Source organism: Mustelus asterias, chromosome 24 (genome assembly GCF_964213995.1).
Source record: "Mustelus asterias chromosome 24, sMusAst1.hap1.1, whole genome shotgun sequence".
In the NCBI taxonomy this organism is placed as follows: Eukaryota; Metazoa; Chordata; class Chondrichthyes; order Carcharhiniformes; family Triakidae; genus Mustelus; species Mustelus asterias.
Genome location: NC_135824.1, coordinates 17,884,102 through 17,906,829, shown reverse-complemented (window position 1 = coordinate 17,906,829; position 22,728 = coordinate 17,884,102). Strand labels below are relative to the sequence as shown.

Here is a 22,728-nt window from a genome sequence, read left to right as displayed (position 1 = left end):
CCCAGCCCTCACCACCCCGCCCCAGCCTCCACAACCTATTTCCCCTCATCTTAGTGGAGTTTCAGTGTCTGCATCAACGAAATGCTGTTGATATAGAACTTGCAGAGCTAGCAATGGAATTTTGAGATTAGCTCGGAAAAGTCCTTTCATTTCCTCATTTGATGAGTTCTTGATCTTACCCAACTGAGGCAGGGTTGGATAAAGGAAAGGCACACTCTCTATCTGGGGGCGGGGAATGGGGGGTGGTGCAACTTTCATGTTTTTTAGAGAATATATTTCATTTCTATTGGTTATAATCTTTGAATTTTGGCAAATCTTTTGAATTCATACAACTGGCGACTGCACATATCAAGAAAAAGAAATTTGCAGTTAAAGTCCACCTTTCACGTCCACATGATGTCCCAGTGCATTTCACAGTGTGGTCACTATTGTAATGTCAGAAACAAAGCAACCAGTTTCGACACAGCAAGCTCCCAGATAGTCTGTTTCTTGTGATGTTGACTGATGAATAATCACTGGATAATACACCTGCTCATCTTCAACATAGTACCAAGGGATCTCTTCTTCAACATAGTACCAAGGGATCTCTTCTTCAACATAGTACCAAGGGATCTCTTGCAATCACCTGAGTTTGGGATATGGGATAGGATGGGGGTGGTGGGCCTGGGTAAGGTGCCCTGGCAGAGAGTCGGTGCAGACACGATGGGCTGAATGGCCTCCTTCTGCACTATAGGGATTACATGAGTAGATAGGTTTTATGTCTTATCCAAAAGCTGGCACATCAGACATTGCAACACTCCCTCAGTACTGCATGGAAATGTCAGCCTGGAATTTGTGCTCAGGTTTCTCAGAGTGTTTTGGTTTTGAGGTAATTTTCATTTTATAATGACTTCGAACTAAAATGTAGCAACCTCAGTTAACAAAAATGGGATGGGAGACAAATTTTTCAGTCAGAGTCGTGAGTGTGACGATAATTGCACTTTAAATGCTATTTACCTAACATTCTTCCTTATTGCACACGCCACACCCTCTCAGAATTGTTTTTCTTTAGCCTTATAGAAGTCAAGTAGTTTGCAATTTAAGATTTATGCATCTAGCCAAAGTCCCAAAGGACCATAGTCATCTCTCTCCATCACAGAGAGCTGAGGGGTTGAGGGACACCACTTCACAATGTGGGGGCAAGGTGAGGAAATAGTTCTGCAGCAAACGACCAGAGTCTGTATGGTGATTGAACCTGGTAGGAGAGTCTAAAACTAGAGGACATAGGTTTAAGGTGAGAGGGGAGAGATACAAAAGGATCCAGAGGGGCAATGTTTTCACACAGAGGGTCTGGAGCAAGCTGCCCGAGGTAGTAGTAGAGGCGGGTACAATTTTATCTTTTAAAAAGCATTTAGATAGTTCCACGGGCAAGATGGATATAGAGGGATGTGGGCCAAACGTGGGCAATTGGGACTAGCTTAGTGGTTAAAAAAAAGGGCGGCATGGACAAGTTGGGCCGAAGGGCCTGCTTCCATGCTGTAAACCTCTATGACTCTATGCTGTTAGCGCCATTCTGCATCACACTCCAGCCAACTGATGACCATTAAACCATTGTCGACTGTCAGAAAAAACCATCTGGTTCACTAATGTCCTTTAGGGAAGGAAATCTGCCGTCCTTACCTTGTCTGGTCTACATGTGACTGCAGAGCCACAGCAACATGGTTGACTCTCAACTGCCCTCTGAACAAGAGCAACTAGGGATGGGCTATAAATGCTGGCCAGCCAGCGATGCCCATGTCCCACAAATGAATAAATAAAAACTGAGTTAACTGAACCCCAGCTATGAGAAAAGTAAAGTCCCGACCTCGCTCTGAAATGCTGTTACATTTGTAAACACTAGTGTTTCGCCATGGTGCGGTGTTTGTTCAAAATAAGAGAGGAGAGATTGCAGGCTGAGCCACATAACTTTATTGGAGCTTCATTCAAACATAGGCCGGGTATTGTGCCCCGGGGAAGCCGCTGCTGTCAGAATAATCAACATTTGTAAAAAGATTTTGTCCGGCCCAAAATGTAAATCAAGGTACAAAACTATAATGTCTGTAAAACAGTAGATTACACCATTCATGATTGATTATAACATCTCCATGCAATATGAAAAATATTTTTTCACCTCCGAATTAAGGAGCTTGTTTGTTTCCGTTTACAATCTTTGAAGTTAAGCTATTCTCTGCAGATTGAGGCTGATTGTCACCATCCCCAGCCAGAGCATAAGGGACAGATTTCCCTCTGCCCTTGATGGGGCAGACTTGTTAATGTTTGAGGTATGTGATTCTGGTATCCCCAGATCTGGTATCCCCAACACACTCTGACTAACAGAATGGAATTCACCCTTTTCCCCTGTAGAACTTATCTGCTGGAATTTTACCTCCTTGCCCACCCAAGGCTCGTAAGATCCCGCTCGAGGCCAACAGAGAATGCCGTTCTGCCAGCCTCGCCCGCCCCGATTCTGGAGCGGGTGTGCCGGTAAAATTCTGGCCACCATCTCTTCCTAATACCAAATGGGACTTATCCTCTCTTCCCACCACTGGTAGGAGTATCACCTTTCTCCCATGGCCTTGCTATAGCCTAAATTTCTTTCTTTTTGATGCGGTTACTTACCATTCGCTTTTCTAAAGATGTTCCCCTCTCTCTTTTTCTGATCTCTGTGGGTCATGCATTAAGTTTATGTATTAGTGCCACAAGTAGGCTTACATTAACTCTGCAATGAAGTTACTGTGAAAATCCCCTAGTCGCCACACTCCGGCGCCTGTTCGGGTACACCGAGGGAGAATTTAGCATGGCCAATCCACCTAACCTGCACATCTTTGGACTGTGGGAGGAAACCGGGGCACCCAGAGGAAACCCACGCAGACAAGGGGAGAATGTGCAAACTCCACACAGACACTGACCAAGCGGGAATAGAACCCAGGTTCCTGGCACTGTGAGGCAGCAGTGCTAACCACTGTGCCACCGTTGAGATTTTCTTATCTTCTCTCTACATTCTTATCTACATCTATTAACTTGTTTAGTGTGTATATATATATATTATATATCGAAAATATGCATTATAGATAATATAACATTTATATATCATAAATGAGTATAGAAAAGGTTAAATAATAAATTGATTCTCAAAACATGATCCGTCAAACTGAAGTGAATTTTGAAAATAATATTTTTTAAAATTCTATTGTCACACTTCCCTCCTCCCCGTCTCCAATGCACCAAACTTGCTTCTTCCTTCTGCTGAATAAACACCTTGGTCAGACCAAAGGTCTCTCCACAGAGGTGGACAATGGTGCTCTGCCATTCATTGGCTGATGTTTACTGTCCTCACCTCTCACCCACTCCTGTTGCTCCACCTGGTGGCCTGGAGGGGGTTGAAGGTGATGGCAGGAGCGATGATATATGATAACACGTGATGGCAAATTAAGAGTGCTCTAATTCAAGACTATCCCATGAACAATAGTAATAGTGGATATAAAGAGGGAAAAAAAAGTATTCTAACACAAAGATTTGGATCCTAACTCTAACCAGCACTTTGGTTCAACTTGATGAAAAAGATGGCAGACTCTATTCGGATGATTTTATTATGGTTACTCTGCATCATCCCCATGAAACCTTGTGCGTGCCAGTTGCATGGAAATTGGGATCTTAGACCTCTGCTTGGTTCCTCGGGGTAAAAATCATTCTGAGGATAGAGTGTGACTCATTGGGATGGCAAGACAAGTCATTGTTATTTTTGATATTTTCTAGGGTGCTTCCATTATGTGAATGCACTCTGTATCTCTTCAACATGGTCACCAAGATACCTTTCATCATCACCATGGCGATATATTTTCCCACACAGGACCGAGGGCCGCAGCCAAATGGCTGGAAATAGCGATGAGGAACCTACAAACACAGGAGAGTTAAAGCTATCCTCTATTTGTACAGACAAGCAGGTGCAGCATATGACTTTTTCAATTAAAAATCGTGGCCATGTACAATAATCTGAGGTTTAAACCCCAATCTTTGCCATTATCTAGAACGTGGTAAAATTCAGAGATTTTGAGAAACGTTCAGACTGTGAAAAGATGCAGAGTAATTCTTGGAATTTGAGGCCAGCTCTGTTCGACTTCCAGACGGTGCTGTCGTTCTAGTTTGGGACTGACAAAATTAGGATCAACTTGGGTCAAATGGTGACTCTGGTCACCAGGGTAACATCCATGGGACACTGAATTTATGCAACTGGATTGCACTATAAAGCACGGTGGTTAGCACGGCTGCCTCACAGCGCCAGGGACCCGGGTCCAATTCCGGCCTCGGGTCACTGTCGGTGTGGAGTTTGCACATTCTCCCCGTGTCTGCATGGGTTTCCTCCGGGTGCTCTGGTTTCCTCCCACACTCCATGGAAAATTACCGCTTAGTGTCAGGGAGACTAGCAGGGTAGATATGTCGGGTTACGGGGATAGGGTTTGGGTGGGATTGTGGTTGGTGCAGACTCGATGGGCTCCTTCTGCACTGTATGGATTCTATGATTCTATGGATTCTATGAAAGTGGTTGCTAGTTCCCCTCCCTGTTGGCAATATTACTCCTGTTAGGGTTTCCGTGTGGCATCATCTCTTTCCAACTCCAACCCCCTGTCCTTCTGTTCTACTTCTCAAAGTGATTTTTCACAGGACTTACTTGGCCACTTTCCTATTGTTTTAGAAAGAAGATTGAAAGGATTCGATTGAAAGGCGGTTGTAGGTGCCCACAGTAGGCCCACAAGGAGTCTACTGACACACATGCAGGTTTTATATATGTCGAGGGAAAACTGGGTGGCAGGACACAGACCAAGATTGCTCGTGGAGGGCCCTGATTTTGCCTTGCAGCCCATGAGTGTTGATAACTATTAGAATTCAACCCAATAACTGACAATGTTGAGTTTCTATATCGAGTCAGTTCTGGTTTGTCACTGTGAACAAATACAGTTTTCACTGGCATCCGAGTCAGGCAAAACTTTGGTATCACCTGTTTGGATTGGGTTAAAAAAAATGCTGCCATCTCTGTATATTGGATGTGCAGCCAATAATGCTTTTAGCAGCAATTGAATCAACCCATCCAACATTATGTCCCTGTTGACATCAGTAGTCGGTGCAGTAAGAAGTGTCACAACACCAGGTTAAAGTCCAACAGGTTTATTTGTAGCAAACACCACTTGCTACAAATAAACCTGTTGGACTTTAACCTGGTGTTGTGACACTTCTTACTGTGTTTACCCCAGTCCAACACCGGCATCTCCACATCATGACATCAGTCGAGCCAAGAGCTCCTCCCCATCACTGGAGCAAATTGTATGCCGGATCTGCACCGAAGCCGACACTTTTTATATTTTGTTTGTGGGGTGTGAGCATCACTGGCGAGGTTAGCATTACTAGCGAAGTCCATCCCTAATTGCCCTTGAGAAGGTGGCGGTGAGCCTAAGCTAGCTGAGGAAGCTACACTCGATCGAGTTACCTTCTGCATGTTGGTCTTGTGACTTGGAGCATCATCTGAGCATGAACTAGTGGACACGACTACACATGTACAATGGATAGAAAAAGGTCAGCATGTACCTCGAGATTACTTCATGCGTACTGAAAATTGCCTGTAGATGGCCTTTAAGAAGCTAGAATAGAGTGTATGCCTATTATATGCAAAGCTCAATTCTTACCAAGCGTGGATACTCACATTTTGTGCAAAGTTTTCCAGGTTGAATTCATTTGGCTTGAGAAAGAATTCGACTTTGTGCATGCGGCCCAGATTAAGGATGATGTTGGTGCCTTTTTTGACTGGGTAGCCATCAATCACATCATCTTTAAGTGCCTTGCGCATGGTGAAGTCCACCACAGGCTGGTACCTCATGCTCTCGTAAATAAAGCTCTCCACAATTTTCAGCTGCTGCAGGTCACTGTTCTGCACTTCCCGTTCCCCTGGGAATGAAGAGGGAAGAGTATCTGATTTGAGCTGCTGTGCATGTATTAACTAGAAAAGGGGTGATTAGAGCTCCCACTGATTTTACATAATCGGAAATGAGAAAAGTAATCAGGTGGCAGACCCATGGAGACTGAAGACTCAGTAATCATGTGCTGTAAAAGTATTTGAGTTCCCACTGTGAAGCAGCGATGCTGTAGTGACAGCTGTGGCTCAGTGGGTAGCACTCTTGTCTCTGAGGTTTTGGGTTCAAGTCCAATTCCTGGACTTGAATGCAAGAAATTAAAGGATGAGGCTCCAATCCAGTACATAACGAGTGCTGTGTCTCTGACAAGGTGTTAAACCCAGGCCCTGTTTGTAGTGGGATCGATGCCCACATTCTCCACTTTGATTTACACAGTGGCACGGTGGCAGTGGTTAGCACTGCTGCCTCACAGCACCAAGGGACCTGGCTTCGATTCCCCGGCTTGGGTCACTGTCTGTGCGGAGTTTGCACTTTCTCCCCATGTCTGCATGGGTTTCCTCCGGGTGCTCCGGTTTCCTCCCACAGTCTGAAAGACGCGCTGGTTAGGTGCATTGACCATCTAAATTCTCTTTCAGTGTACCTGAACAGCGCCGGAGTGTGGCGACTAGGGGATTTTCACAGTAACTTCATTGTAGCCTGCTTGTGACACAAATTAATAAACTTCAAATATCCCATGACACTATTTTGAAGAACAGGGCAGTCCTCTCTGGTGTACTGGCCAATATTTATGTCTGATCCATCATTAGAAAGCAGGTTATCTGGACATTACCACATGGCTGTTTGTTCGAGCTTGCTGTGTGCAAATGGGTTGCTGCGTTTCCTACATTACAACAGTGACTACGGGCCAATACTTCATTGGCTGTAAAACACTTTGGGACATTCTATGAGTTGTGAAAGGCGCTATATGAATACAATTTTTTTTTCTGTATCCATCCATAATGGGAATGCAACTAATAGGCCAATGCACAGCTGGGTAATAGCAGAGGGCATTAAATTGTGGGAAGAACGGTAGATTAAGGGTGCGTTGGATCTAATAGTGGGAGCAGGCTGGGGCAAAGAGAATGAAGTGGTGGGGGATATAGTTGATCTAGTGATGGGTGACATGCTGGATGGTCCAATAGATTGAAGAAAGGTCCTGCTAGGACCGTAACCACACTGAGGAAGGGCCAACAGGGCGAATCGGAGTGAGTCGTTCTCCAGTATATCCTATCGGCTTCTTTGAGTACAGGCACCTTGGGGAGGTTTCCTCCCCACTTTTCTACAAATGTTGCCCGCCATGGGAAATTAAGAAGAGGGGATAGAGGCTGGAATCTTACCACCGTTCAAGCCAGCGGGATTTTCCCAATCCATCGCAGTGAACGGAGATTTGTCTGCCTGCCAAATTCTCCGACCTCGCTGCAGCGGGAGTGTGGAGTGAACGGCCGGTGAGATCACAGTACGGAATCATTTTTTAAAACGGGTGAGATTCAATCTCAAGGAGAAGATGAAAGCAAGTATAATGGTTATTTACAGAGCTCCACACCATTGAGACTTGCCAGTGCCGTTGGGACATTGAATTAAGAAGCTCTTTTTTAAAAAAAACTATTCACGGTGAGGACAGTAAGAGTAATTAAACCAAAATCAATTACATTTGGACATTGCATTATTGTAATTTAATGGCAAGATATTATTCTAAGCTAATGGAACCACGGTTTTTCCTCTCTGCAGTAAATTGCTTTGGCGAAACCAAGGACATAAGGACACTATGTACTAAAACAAAATCAAGGTACAGTGCCATCAGGAAATAGGCCAGCATCATTGTCACCTAAAAGACACTTGAGTTGGCATTCTACACACTATGTCATTGTCCCACTATTTAATCTTCAAATAAACAACTTGGCATTTATGTTGATCTCTTGGTCCATTGCACATCATAGAATTTGATCCTATTTTTTTAACCTAGATTCTCGCTTTGTTTTTAGGAAAACACTGATAAAATGCTTTGACAGCGCAGCGCTGAAGGCCTGCTGACTGGCCAAATGGTTACTCGGCAGGCTTTCAATACATGAAAACTGAAACAAAATATCTGTCCGGGTCAGTCCCCCAGCAGCGCAGCGTAAAACCGGCCACACAGCGACAGATAACAAAGGTGGCAGCTTCTCCATCGGCCAGTGTGGCTGATCATGTGATGGCAAGGAGAGAACCCTGTGAGGAGGGGACAGAGCAGACTGATGTGTACCAAATGACTCTTTAGGCATCACTCTTAGGGCGGCACGGTAGCACAGTGGTTAGCACGCAGCCTCACAGCGCCAGGGACCTGGGTTCGATTCCCGGTTTGGGTCACTGTCTGTGTGGAGTTTGTACATTCTCCCCGTGTCTGCGTGGATTTCCCCCCCCGAGTGCTCTGGTTTCTTCCCACACTCCAAAGATGTGCAGGTTAGGTTGATTGGCCATGCTAAATAGCCCCTTAGTGTCAGGGGGACTAACAGGGTGAATACGTGGGGTGAAAGAGATAGGACCTGGGTGGGATTGTGGTTGGTGCAGGATTGATGGACCGAATGAACTCTTCCTGCACTCTAGATATTCTATGATTCAAATTCAGGAAAGAAACAGGATTCAAACACTGAGATGACTTAAACACAATAAAGTCAAACTGTGGTCAGTGAAACTATTGTATTATGCGTTCTCCCTGTATCGTACCTGTAACCGCCTGAATCTCTTCAACTATTTTCTTTTCCACATCAGGGTGTTGTGTGATAAGCAGTAGCATAAAAAAGATGCTGACAGACATTGTGTCTGGGCCTGCGATCAGAATTTCCAGCACACTCTGCCTCACGTTGTCCGCGGTCAGTTTTCCATGCGTCTACAGAAGAGCAGAAAGGCAGCTTTACCTTGGCACCAGTAAACTCGATGTGAGCATTACATTAACAAGCACGACAAGCCACGACCAGTGTTGCCAAAACAGAGATGTTCAGTTACATAATGTACTATAGGAGCGATTTTCTCCAAAATGATTACCTGCCTGCCTCACCAATAAATAAATCAAAAAGTGGTTATCAATAATAGTTCATTCAACTTGAATAAAATGGGTGGCATGGTGGCACAGTGGTTAGCACTGCTGCCTCACAGCGCCGGGGACCCGGGCTCGATTCCCAGCTTGGGTCACTGTCTGTGTGGAGTCTGCACATTCTCCCCGTGTCTGCGTGGGTTTCCTCCGGGTGCTCCGGTTTCCTCCCACAGTCCGAAAGACATGCTGGTTAGGGTGCATTGGCCCGAACAGGCGCCGGAGTGTGGTGACTAGGGGAATTTCACAGTAACTTCATTGCAGCGTTAATGTAAGCCTTACTTGTGACTAACAAATAAACTTTTTTAAAAATACAGTAATTTGCATCTGGGTTTGCACTTGGATTTGTTTTGTGCTGCTTGCTTCCTTATCCCTCTTTCCCCTAACACCGTAATCATGGTAGGCAATCCATCCCCCCCCCACCCCCCAGCGTCAAACTATAGCTGCCATTAGCAAGCAGAAATGAGCTTGGTTTCACACAGTCTGCTGACCTCACAATGAGCATCATTGGAAAATACAAGCTCAGCACGCAGCGATCCTGCTGCAAACGCCTTTGCGATCCATTACAGACCCTAGGAACGAGCGAACTTCAATTTTCATTTTCCTTATTTGCTCACAGGCTTATTGCAAAAAGCACTCGTTCCTCTGAAATGAGACAGACGCTTGGCCCCTAACCTTCAGTGAATGTTATTGCCATGAGGCCAGCGGCTTAATGATATTCCTTTTCAAATGTTTCCTATCATAGGCGTCCTTGCTCATCGCTGCTCTTAAGATATTTGTAAACTTTCATGAACTATGTGTCCTGTTAGCTAATCTGATTTAGCTTAATACTATGTCATTTCATCCAATTTGTTCAAACTTTGTTCAGCTTGAATCAGCCAGATGAGACCCATGTGTAGCTCACTGAGGACAAGATCACATACTGTACAGATTTTCTGGTACAAATCTGGTGAAATTTTGCTTTAAAAATTAATTTCAAGTTACTTGTAGTTAATTATCTGTAAATTAAATTCATGGTTCATGATATAATGGCCTCAGTGGTGGTGGCGGAGTGGTATTGTCACTGGACTAGTAACCCAGAGACCCAGGTTAATGCTATGGACCCTCAGGTTCGGATCCTGCCATGGCAGATAGTGGAATTTAAATCAAGGGCGGCACATTGGCAAGCACTGTTGCCTCACAGCGCCAGGGACTCGGATGCAATTCCGTCCTTGGTTGACTGCCTGTGTGGAGTTTGCATGTAACAGGGTAACATCCATGGGACACTGAATTTATGCAACTGGATTGCACTATAAAGCACGGTGGTTAGCACGGCTGCCTCACAGCGCCAGGGACCCGGGTTCAATTCCGGCCTTAGGTCACTGTCTCTGTGTGGAGTTTGCACATTCTCCCCGTGTCTGTGTGGGTTTCCCCCGGGTGCTCCAGTTTCCTCCCACAGTCCAAAGATGTGTGGGTTAGGCTGATTGGCCGTGCTAAATTAACCCTAGTGTCAGGGGGATTAGCAGGGTAAATATGTGGGGTTACGGGAATAGGGCCTGGGTGGGATTGTGGTTGGTGCAGACTCGATGGGCCGAATGGCCTCCTTCTGCACTGTAGGGATTCTATGAACTGCTGCAAAGAAAACAAAAGCACGGCGGGTGTTCCTACACATCAGGGACAGCAGCGGGTCAAGGAGGCAGCTCACCACCACCTTCTCAAGGGCAACTAGGGATGGGCAATAAATACTGGCCTAGTCAGTGATGCCCACATCCTGTAAATAAATAAAACCAGACAAGATGGTCCCAGAATCAATTGATGGTTTGAATTCACTTAACTTAGTCAGGAGCAGTAACAAAATGTAACCATTGGCTCTCGTATCCCTCGGCTTGAGGGAGAAGCAGCCAAGCTTCATATTTTTGATTAATATCCAGTGACTTCTGTCGGAAAGTAATCTGCCCTCGCTGATAATACTTACTGATGAATGGTCACTTGGCTAGAGTACTGAGGATTGGCTGTCATAGGGACAGATATCTGGTGGACACGTTCACTGTGACCCTGGGAGAAACGCCAATTCCCATGTTCACCGCCTTGTGTCACAAACATGAGGGGAGCGAGGGAGAACAGCGAGGTTCAGGTAACAAGAGAACAAATAAAAATGTAATAAAAGCAAATTACTGCGGATGCTGGAATCTGAAACCAAAAGAGAAAATGCTGGAAAATCTCAGCAGGTCTGGCAGCATCTGTAAGCAGTGAAAAGAGCTAACGTTTCGAGTCCAGATGACCTGGTTAAAAGGCATAGAAAAGGCATATTTAATATCTCCCATTTTCTCTGCCTTTTAGCTTTGACAAAGGGTCATCTGGACTCGAAAGTTCAGCTCTTTTCTCTCCTTAGATACTGCCAGACCTGCTGAGATTTTCCAGCATTTTCTCTTTTGGAAATAAAAATTTAATTTACCTCAAAGCGAATAGTTTTGAAAAAGCAATGACAAAAGAAATAGAAAACACAGAGGAGAAATATTGCAAGACAGAGAGGACTGGCAATCTGAAGTGTTGGAATGGAAAAAAAAACAAGCAAAAAGGCAAGGGAAGTTCATAAAAAGACAAAATGGCAGCATGGTGGCACAGTGGTTAGCGCTGCTGCCTCTCAGGACCCGGGTTTGACTCCGGCCTCGGGTGACCATCTGTGTGGAGTTTACACATTCTCCCCATGTCTGCGTGGGTTTCCTCCGGGTGCTCCAGTTTCCCCCCACAGTCCAAAGATGTGCAGGTTAGGTGGATTGGCCGTGCTAAATTGTCCCTTAGTGTTCTGGATGTGTAGGTTAGGGGGGTTAGTGGGGTAAATATGTGGGCTTAAAGGGATAGGGCAGAGGGGTGAGGTGGCCAAGGTGCATTGTCAGAGAGTTGGTGCAGACTTGATGGACCAAATGGCCTCCTTCTGCACTGTAGGGATTCTATGATCATAATAAGGAGAGTGCTTCCTTTTGTGGGGAAGAGCAAAATTAGAGGCCATCAGTGTGAGCGAATCACTAAGAAATCTATTGGGGAATTCTGAGAAACCTCTTTACCCAAGGAGAGGTCATGCCAAACCCACTACCATTGGGAGTGGTTGAAGCGAACAGTACAGATGCATTTCAAAGGAAGGCGAGACAAGCATATGAGGGAGAAGGGGATAGGTGATTACGATGGTAGGTTTAGATGAGGAAAGTTGGAAGGAAGCTCAAGAGGTGCATAAACTCCAGCATAGGCTGGTTGGATTATAAGGCCTGTTTCTGTACTGTCTATTCTGTGTAATCTTATGTAAAGAATCAAAGGAAAAATTAAATGGGAAGCAAAGCTGAATCAAATGTGAAGAGGAGGGAGAGAAAGTAAAGTAACACTGAATTGATGAGAAGGAGCAATAAGAAACCAATAGTGTCCTGGGCCAAACCATCTTCAGCTGCTTCATCAATGACCTTCATAAGGTCAGAAGTGGGGATGTTTGCACAATGCTCAGCACTGTTTACGACTCCTCAGATACCAAGGCAGTTCATGCCCAAATGCAGCAAGACCTAGACTATATTCAACTTGGACTGACAAATGGCAAGCAACATTCCCGCAACACATGTTCCAGGCAATGAACATCTTCAACAAGGGAGAATCTAATCACCGGCCCTTGACATTCAATGGCATTACCATCGCTGAATCTCCCACTGTCAACATCCTGGGCTTACCATTGACTAGAAACTGAACCGGACTAGCTATATAAATACCATGGTTACAAGAGCTGGTCAGAGGCTAGGAATCCTGCGGTGAGTAACTCACCTCCTGACTCCCAAAGCCTGTTCAAGGCACAGGTCAGGAGTGTGATGGAATATTCTCTACTTGCCTGGATGTGGTGCAGCTCCAATAACACTCAAGAAGCTCAACACCATCCAGGTCAAAACAGCCTGTTTGACTGGCACCCCATCCACAAACATTCACTCCCTTCACCACCGAAGCGCAGTAGCAATAGTGTGTTTCATCTACAAGATGCACGGCAGCAACTTCCCAAGCCTCATTAGATAGCATCTTCCAAACCCATGTCCATTATCATTTAGAAGGATAAAAGCAGCAGACACATGGGAACACCACCACCTGGAGATTCCCCTCCAAGACACCCATCATCCTGACTTGGAAATATATTGGCGTTCCTTCACTGTCGCTGGGTCAAAATCCTGGGATTCCTTCTCTAACAGCACTGTGGATATACCTACACCTCGGACTGTAGTGGTTCAAGAAGGAGGCTCACCACCACCTTCTCAAGGGCAATTGGTCACAGCGCCAAGGACCCAGGTTCAATTCTAGCTTTGGGTGGCTGTCTGTTAGGAGTCTGCATGTTCTCCCCGTGCCTGCGTGGGTTTCCTCTGGGTGCTCTGGTTTCCTTCCACAGTCCAAAAGCTGTGAAGGAAAGGTTGATTGGCCATGCTAAATTGACCATTAGTGTCAGGGGATTAGTAGGGTAAATAAGTGGGGTTATGGGATAAGTTCTGGGTGGGATCATTGTCGGTGCAGACTCGATGGGCCAAATGACCTGTTTCTGCACTGTAGGGTTTCTATGATTCAATCTATGAATTATGGATGGACAGAAATACTGGCCTTGAACAAATTTAAAAAACATATGAAACTGATCACCCAAAAGAATCAGAAATTGAGAGAAATAAATTAAAAGAATGAAAGAAAAACCTTTAAAAATATGAACTCGGCAAAGCAAGTAAGAAGACAGAAATATGTAACAGGAAATGAGAGAGGAATAAAATATTTAAAAATAAATTGGAATATTTCAGCAAAGACGGGATCCAGTTATAAATGTCATGAATTCAAAGAACAAAGAACAAAGAACAATACAGCACAGGAACAGGCCCTTCGGCCCTCCAAGCCCGCGCCGCTCCCCGGTCCAGGATTGAATCCTGAATCCAGGATCCCCGCCCAATTTTCCAGCCTATCTACATACCAATATCCTATCCACCGAGCTGTCCCTCACAGCTATGATGCTTTGTTCATTACAACCTATTAACTTACCCCCACCCCCCCATTCCAGACCATGTGATCTCCAGGGAGAGGCGAAAACCCAGAGTGAAAAACCCCAGGGCCAATATGGGGAAAAAAAAATCTGGGAAATTCCTCTCCGACCCCCTGAGGCGATCGAAACGAGTCCAGGAGATCACAATGGCCCCTATCGGAAAATGCTTCCCAACCCTAGTCATTTCCACTTCCACGAACACCATATGAATTCCCTGCCCCCGAGACAGGTTCCCAACTATCCGCAGTCTCACTCTGTACTGGCACCAGCAAGATGATCGTAGAATGAAGCCTTGAAACGAGAAACCAGGAACAATTAGCCCGCGCCGCTCCCTGGTCCAAACTAGACCACTCTTTTGTATCCCTCCATTCCCACTCCGTTCATATAGCTGTCTAGATAAGTCTTAAACGTTCCCAGTGTGTCCGCCTCCACCACCTTGCCCGGCAACACATTCCAGGCCCCCACGACCCTCTGTGTGAAATATGTCCTTCTGATATCTGTGTTAAACCTCCCCCCCTTCACCTTGAACCTATGACCCCTCGTGAACGTCACCACCGACCCGGGGAAAAGCTTCCCACCGTTCACCCTATCTATGCCTTTCATAATTTTATACACCTCTATTAAGTCTCCCCTCATCCTCCGTCTTTCCAAGGAGAACAACCCCAGTTTCCCCAATCTCTCCTCATAACCAAGCCCCTCCATACCAGGCAACATCCTGGTAAACCTCCTCTGTACTCTCTCCAAAGCCTCCACGTCCTTCTGGTAGTGTGGCGACCAGAACTGGACGCAGTATTCCAAATGCGGCCGAACCAACGTTCTATACATCTGCAACATCAGACCCCAACTTTTATACTCTATGCCCCGTCCTATAAAGGCAAGCATGCCATATGCCTTCTTCACCACCTTCTCCACCTGTGACGTCACCTTCAAAGATCTGTGGACTTGCACACCCAGGTCCCTCTGCGTCTCTACACCCTTTATGGTTCTTCCATTTATCGTGTAGCTCCTCCCTACATTATTCCCACCAAAATGCATCACTTCGCATTTATCAGGATTGAACTCCATCTGCCATTTCTTTGCCCAAATTTCCAGCCTATCTATATCCTTCTGTAGCCTCTGACAATGTTCCTCACTATCTGCAAGTCCTGCCAGTTTTGTGTCGTCCGCAAACTTACTGATCACCCCAGTTACTCCTTCTTCCAGATCATTTATATAAATCACAAACAGCAGAGGTCCCAATACAGAGCCCTGCGGTACACCACTAGTCACAGGCCTCCAGCCGGAAAAAGACCCTTCCACTACCACCCTCTGTCTTCTATGACCAAGCCAGTTCTCCACCCATCTAGCCACCTCCCCCTTTATCCCATGGGATCCAACCTTTTTCACTAGCCTACCATGAGGGACTTTGTCAAACGCTTTACTAAAGTCCATATAGACAACATCCACGGCCCTTCCTTCGTCAACCATTTTGGTCACTTCTTCAAAAAACACCACCAGGTTCGTGAGGCATGACCTCCCTCTCACAAAACCATGTTGACTATCGTTAATGAGTTTATTCCTTTCTAAATGCGCATACATCCTATCTTTAAGAATCTTCTCCAACAACTTCCCCACCACGGACGTCAAGCTCACCGGCCTATAATTACCCGGGTTATCCTTCCTACCCTTCTTAAATAACGGGACCACATTGGCTATCCTCCAATCCTCTGGGACCTCACCTGTGTCCAGTGACGAGACAAAGATTTGCGTCAGAGGCCCAACTATTTCACCTCTCGTCTCCCTGAGCAGCCTTGGATAGATTCCATCAGGCCCTGGGGATTTGTCAGTCTTTATATTCTCTAACAAACCTAACACTTCCACCTTTGTAATGGAGATTTTCTCCAACGGTTCAACACTCCCCTCCGAGACACTCCCAGTCAACACATCCCTCTCCTTAGTGAATACCGACGCAAAGTATTCATTTAGGATCTCCCCTACCTCTTTGGGCTCCAAGCATAAGTCCCCACTTTTGTCCCTGAGAGGTCCGATTTTTTCCCTTACAACCCTTTTGTTCCAAAGGTGTTCTGAGATAGACATGGGGGCGATATTCAGGTGTTGTCAATGGGATAATCACACTGATAAACTCAATGATATCCTTGTAGGTAACAATGACATTTTTGCTTTTATTACCATTTTCATTGAAAGTTGGCTATCTACCTGTGCAAAAATTAGGTCAGTGGCAAAGTCGGTGACGTCTTGTAGTTTTTCAGTCTGCTGCAGTTCCTGCTGCTTTTTCAGCAGCAATTCTTCCACCGCATCCTGCAAATCCCGCCTGCAACCGGAGAAATCAGACCAAAATGATGCCGAGAACACATTCTCACGTACTTGGAGATAGCAGATTTAAATATCACATAAGTTCGCATGAGAAACACCATCTCATGAAGGGATGACAACAGTATTGGAAAAGAGTGGCCATCCATGATGTTTAATCCAAGGGTAACTTGCACAGTGGCTAGCACTGCTGCCTCACAGCGCCACGGAACCCGGGTCCGATTCCCGGCTTGGGTCACTGCCTGTGTTGCAGGTTCTGCCCGTGTCTGCGTGAGTTTCCCCCGGGTGCCCCGGTTTCCTCCCACAGTCCGAAAGACATGGTGGGTAGGTGCATTGGCCATGCTAAATTCCCTCAGTGTACCCGAACAGGCGCTGGAGTGTGGCGACTGGGGGATTTTCACAGTAACTTCACTGCAGAGTTAATGTAAGCCTTACTTGTGACTAATTAATAAACTTTAAGATAAAGATCGTTTGTTTCACCTCAGCTCACATAGAATAGAATAATAGAATCCCTACAGTACAGAAGGAGGCCATTTGGCCCATTGAGCCTGTACCGACAACAATCCCACCCAGGCCCTATCCCCGGTAACCCCAAATATTTACCTTGTTAGTCCTCCTGACACTAAAGGGCACTTTTGCATTACCAATCAACCTAACGTCTTTGGAGTGTGGGAGGAAACCGGAGCACCCAGAAAAAACCCATGTAGACACGGGGAGAACGTGCAAACTTCAGTTACCCGAGGCTGGAATTGTTGATGGTCAGTGGGGGGTGGGGTGTGTTGCGTGGTCAGGGGAGAGTCGAGTGGGTCAGTGGTGAGGGATTGGGTCAGTGGTGAGGGGGTCAGAGGGTGGGGTTGGGTGGATTAGTGTAGGGGATGGGGGTCAGATGGTCAGCGGGAGGGCAGTTGCCAGAGGTCTTATGGGGTTAGGGGTTGACAGAGTTGGGGGAGTCTTGTGGGAGGGAGTCGGGTGAGAGTTTGGGAGCCCATTTGTGGGTCAGGGTTCCCATGTTGTAGGGGGGGGGCTCAGGGCTGTGGGGGAGTGGGGGCGGGAGAGTCTAATAGTCCAGTGGATGTTGGGAGGGTATAGGAGGTCCCACAGAAGGTCGGGAGTGCTGTCAGGACTATTCCCTAGATGGTTGTTGTGGGGGCGGGGGTAGTGAGTGGTGACGGTTAGTACTATGGTCACCCCAAAGTTTATTGTGGCTTTAATTCTCAGTTTCCCTGGGTAACTATTACTGTAAGATAGTCAGAACCATCCAAAGTTTGCAATTTATGTTGCATTTTCAGATTTGAAGGGAAATTGCCCAGTGAAAGTTTGATTTTCCCAGGAATTGCATGTGATTGTTACTGGGGAGTCCCGGGGGATTTGGGAGGGGTGGGCAGGGGGATTCCCCAGCGCTTCGTTAGGATAGCCCCCACAGTTACAATACCCCGGCCTCTGTACTAATTACTCGCTGTTTCATGATCCATCCTGGATTGTCTTTCATACATTTAAGTTGTGACTCCTGTCTTCAATTCATTGGTTTATATCCTTTACAGCTCATTTTAATAGAATCCCTATAGTACAGAAGGAGGCCATTCAGCCCATCGGGACTGCACTGATAATCTCACCCAGGCCCTCTCCCCGTAACCCCATGCATTTACCCTAGCTAGTCTCCCTGACACTAAGGGACAATTTAGCATGGCCAATCAACCTAACCCACACATCTTTGGACTGTGGGAGGAAACCAGAGCACCCGGAGGAAACCCACGGAGACACGGGGAGAACGTGCAAACTCAACACAGTCACCCAAGGCCAGAATTGAACCTAGGTCCCTGGCACTGTGAGGGAGCAGTGCTAACCATTGTGCCACCGTGCCACCCACGCCTGACATGTTTCATTATAGTGAAGGGTTGCAGTATTTGATTTCTGTTTAATATGAGGTGGCTTCAAATGAAATAGTCCCAGCTTCAAGAAGCAATGGGCCCAGATTTGCAGAGATAAGGGAAATAAGATACTCACGCAGCTCTTTCATACTTCTGATATATCCACTTAAATTTGAAGAAAATATCTGGTTTTAACAAGAGTGTTTGCCATGTGTCAAAATACTTCTGAATTTTGGACACAATTTCTCCCTCTGCAAAGGCAAAACAAAATGGCAAATATGCTTCTTTTATTCAAGAGTATACGATTAATACAGACACAAATGAAAGAATGGATGGCTGGTTTACTAATGCCCACCATCTCCCACCCCGTTACCCCCTCAATGCACAAGGAGTGTGTAAATTCAGCAACGACTGGGACAGAAGATGTTAATTGGACTTCCTGTGAAGGAAACAGGTAGTCCTGCTCACTGACGCTCTCCACAGCTTCAGCTTACCTCTAATTTGTAATCCTGATTAAGATGTCAGGAGAACATGGGGTCCCTGAATATTTATAATGGACTGTGCAGACATGCAATTTCATGAATAAAGCTAATGGGATAATGAATGAATGATGTTAAATGGCACAGAGGGATTTCGTACAAACACGGTATTGTGTTTGTACCTAATGTTTTCATCTTCGTTGCCAGATTGGCTGCTGCATTCAAATTGAGATTAGCTGCATCAAAGCGATTTCTAACTAGTTCAGACAGAATTGTATGGTGAAAATCAGTATCGAGCTGCTCTCAGGTTATGGGAAGTAGTACATTCAGTATTATAACCACTCATAGTCTGCTTTAAACAGAGTAGAAATTGCGATTACCATGCAGCGGGACTCTGAGGAACAACTTGTTGGAAATATCTAGTGTGATGGCTCTCAGGAACAGCAGTATGTCCTCACAGGCTGACGTGGTGTTGTGACCTCCTAGCAATTTCTCCAGGTGATTACTGGTAGACTCCACACTCACTGCCAAAGTCCTCCGAAGACCTGGGCCAGTCAGGGCTGCAACAGATACACACGGCACTCTCAATAAATCCTGCATTGCACACAGCACCCTATGTACAAATATATAGATTTAATTGCAGCTCAATGTACATTAGAATCTTAGAATCCCGACAGTGCAGAAGGAAGCCATTCAGTCCATTGAGTGAATCATTCAACTATAAATAAGCAAACACAATAGATCAATCAATGTTCTGCAATGAACAAACATCTAGTAAAACGTACTTGGTCAACTTCTGAACCCCTTTGGAAATAGTAAAAATCCCCCCTTGGATCAAGATCAGAATGATTCCACTGAGGCAAAACAAAAACAAAAACAAGCAAATCACATTGTGTATGCGAAAGGGTGGCATGGTGGCACAGTGGTTAGCACTGCTACCTTACAGTGCCAGGGACCCGGGTTCGATTCCCAGCTTGGGTCACTGCCTGTGAGGAGTCTGCATGTTCTCCCCGTGTCTGCATGGGTTTCCTCCGGGTGCTCCGGTTTCCTCCCACAGTCTGAAAGAAGTGCCTGTTAGGTTCATCGGCCATGCTCAAATTCTCCCTCAGTGTACCCGGACAGGTGCTGGAGTGTGGCGACTAGGGGATTTTCACTGTAACTTCATTGCAGTGTTAATGTAAGCCTACTTGTGACACTAACAAATAAATGTTAACTTTATGTTCTATCTCCTGGCCCTCAGTGAAACTTGTTTTTTGGATCAGCTGGGTGCAGAAACCCAATACCAGTCTTTAGAGCATTTAAGACAAATTGCTGAGAATTCGACCCTGCTTGATTTTCTTTTTGGTAAGTGAGCATTGCACACTCCCTCGGCTAAGGGAGGCATCACAAATGATCAAATGTATTGAATGAGAACCAAAGCTGTCAACAACCACTGCTACCTCACATCCCCGAGCCCCAACAACCTTCTACATATACCTGAGCCTCAGGAATAAATGAAAGCCTGGGCACTAAATGTTGGCTGCCGGAAACGCCCTTGTGCCACGAATGAATTAAAAGAAACTAAGCGGCTTCCAAGGCCATCTCAAAGGCAGTTGACAATGCACTTTAGATCTGGTTTATATTGTAAATGAAGGTTGCACTTTAATGAGATTTTCCAGTGTTAGTGTAGTTAATACCATGTACCTTTATGCATGGCTCCTCAAAGTGTATTATCCATGTCACACCGAGGGTTGAGTGCTTTCACACAGGCTGAGCCAACACTTTTGAGACAAGCTGTACAATCTTTTTACCTTTAGCAAAGTAGGGGCGTGTCTGCTTCCAGATGGAAGGATTGTTGTTGAAGATGATGCCGTTTTCGTTCATGCCAATGCACTGAAGTGCCCGCTTGCTGCCAAACCTGGACACGTAGTGCCCCTTCTTCATCACGTGGTTCACAGCAGAGGACCTAAGGAAGAAATCAGAATTGAAAGGTGGTCCGTCACTAGCCTGGCCGATCAACCTGTCTAATCTTGGACGTTTGCACAGGATAATATCAATGTAGAAAAGTCGTAAACTCAAAATAATTGTAGTAAAATACTTGCTCGAGTTAATAATAAACGAGATAAGCACATCAGAGGATCTAGACAAGAAATCAGAGTTGGAAAAAAGTTTGTTACAAGCCTCGGCGCTCCCTTAATAGAATCCTGGCCACTTCCACTTTGCAAGAAATACAGAAAACCCTCCAAAGCCACAGAAAGCCTATTTAATTCTAATATAAGGGAAATGCATATATCTGTCCTCAAAGACAATCTGGTTAAGATGATGCTCGGTGGAGTATTGTCCCAGACGATATTGGATTCCTGCAAGCTTGCAAATTGATTTCATAAGAGAAAATGCTGGAAAATCTCAGCAGGTCTGGCAGCATCTGTAAGGAGAGGGAAGAGCTGATGTTACGAGTCCAGATGACCCTTTGTCAAAGCTTTGTCTCTCCTTACAGATGCTGCCAGCAAGTAGTCTCACAACACCAGGTTAAAGTCCAACAGGTTTATTTAGTAGCACGAGCTTTTGGAGCGCCACTCCTTCATAAGCTTTAGGGACACTGCTCCGAAAGCTCGTGCTACCAAATAAACCTATTGGGCTTTAACCTGGTGTTGTGAGACTACTTACTGTGCCTGCCCCAGTCCAACGCCAGCCACTCCACATCATGGTTACAGATGCTGCCAGACCTGCTGAGATTTTCCAGCATTTTCTCTTTTGGTTTCAGATTCCAGTATCCGCGGTCATTTGTTTTTATCTCTTTGGGTTGCAAATTGATTTACCTGCAAAGAATAAGCGTTTCCTCACCATGGATCCACACCCTCACTACCTCGCCATACTTTTCATTGTAGTAATTGCAGGCGCAGCCAATTCCCATCCACAAGAATCTACCATAGGAGATGAGTGGTCCAATGCCCAGGCAGAAAGAAGGACCTGCTTAAAGACATTGCACAGTTAGAAACATGCCAGCTCAATCACTCCCCTCTCGTCAACACTCCCCATGCATGCTCATGCTCTCTTTCTGTTACCTGGCAAAGTCGCCCTCTTTTCGGAGAACTTGACAAAAATGAAGAGCACGCCCAGGAAAAGCAGCAGAGGAGCCGTGGCCCTCGATCCCATTTCAGGCACCACACCGGTTGTCAGATTTTGATATGCTGGCTTTGACAGCTGCAGCACTGTGTCACCCAGGGCAAACTGCTGCATTTCCACACAAGCTGAATCTTGAAAGAGGTAAAGTAGATCACAAAGCACGTTAAGGCTGATTCTGTTGATGGGTGCTTTGTCGATCAGTATTAAATAGCTTCACACGATGCATGTTTATAAGGCACTGGGGAGAGTTCAGACAGGAGGGACTGGAAATGAAGTCAAAATAAAGAGATAAATTACTTTTTCAAATGAAAATTCTTAGTAACCTTGGTATAAAGCAACTAAAATGCCTTTTTCAGTGCTACTTTTTATCTGTAATGTTGTCCTTGAACAGCCACTGATGATATTAAACACTGCCTAACCATTGAGGTTGATAACAATTACATTATATTAAATGCATAGGACATGTCTACAAATGTTATTAAGAGCACTTTGTTGTCAGTTTATTTGTTAAGTTCAGGGGTTACAAAATCTTGTTGCAGATTTCTTTTATCTGCAATTTTTTATTTATTTTTAAATTTTGCTTGGGATCCTATCATCTCGTTTCATCATTTTTTCCCTTTGAAGGCTAAATCTGGTCATTGATGCTTTCTTCTTTCTATTTATCTCCCGATTTCTTTCTGTGCTTCCACCAGCATGTCTATATTCCAGGCCAGCAATTCATCTTGTGTAGTTTGTACATGAAGCTACTATTAAAACCTGCAGCACCCTTACATTATTTTGTCTCAAAATGTGCCAAGGAGGAATAATCTCAGTGCTAAAGCTACATTGCACTCAAACTGGTATCAGACAACCCCCTGGGTGAAATCTCACACTTCACACTGTTAGTGAGATATGATGCCAGGTTTTGTTGATTCACACACATCTC

At 45.4% G+C, this 22,728-nt stretch overlaps 1 protein-coding gene across 1 annotated transcript; it reads right to left on the bottom strand.

Annotated features, from left to right (window-relative positions):
* Positions 1-3,672: 3,672 nt before the first annotated feature.
* cyp19a1a (cytochrome P450, family 19, subfamily A, polypeptide 1a) lies at positions 3,673-21,917 on the bottom strand. The gene is made up of 9 exons (XM_078240994.1): positions 21,743-21,917; positions 21,497-21,647; positions 20,489-20,643; positions 19,079-19,258; positions 18,356-18,470; positions 16,238-16,352; positions 8,661-8,823; positions 5,714-5,955; positions 3,673-3,912 (listed from the first exon to the last, which is right to left on the bottom strand). The coding sequence occupies exons 1-9, from the start codon at positions 21,915-21,917 to the stop codon at positions 3,673-3,675; spliced, it is 1,536 nt and encodes a 511-aa protein (XP_078097120.1).
* Between the last annotated feature and the right edge of the window lie 811 nt (positions 21,918-22,728).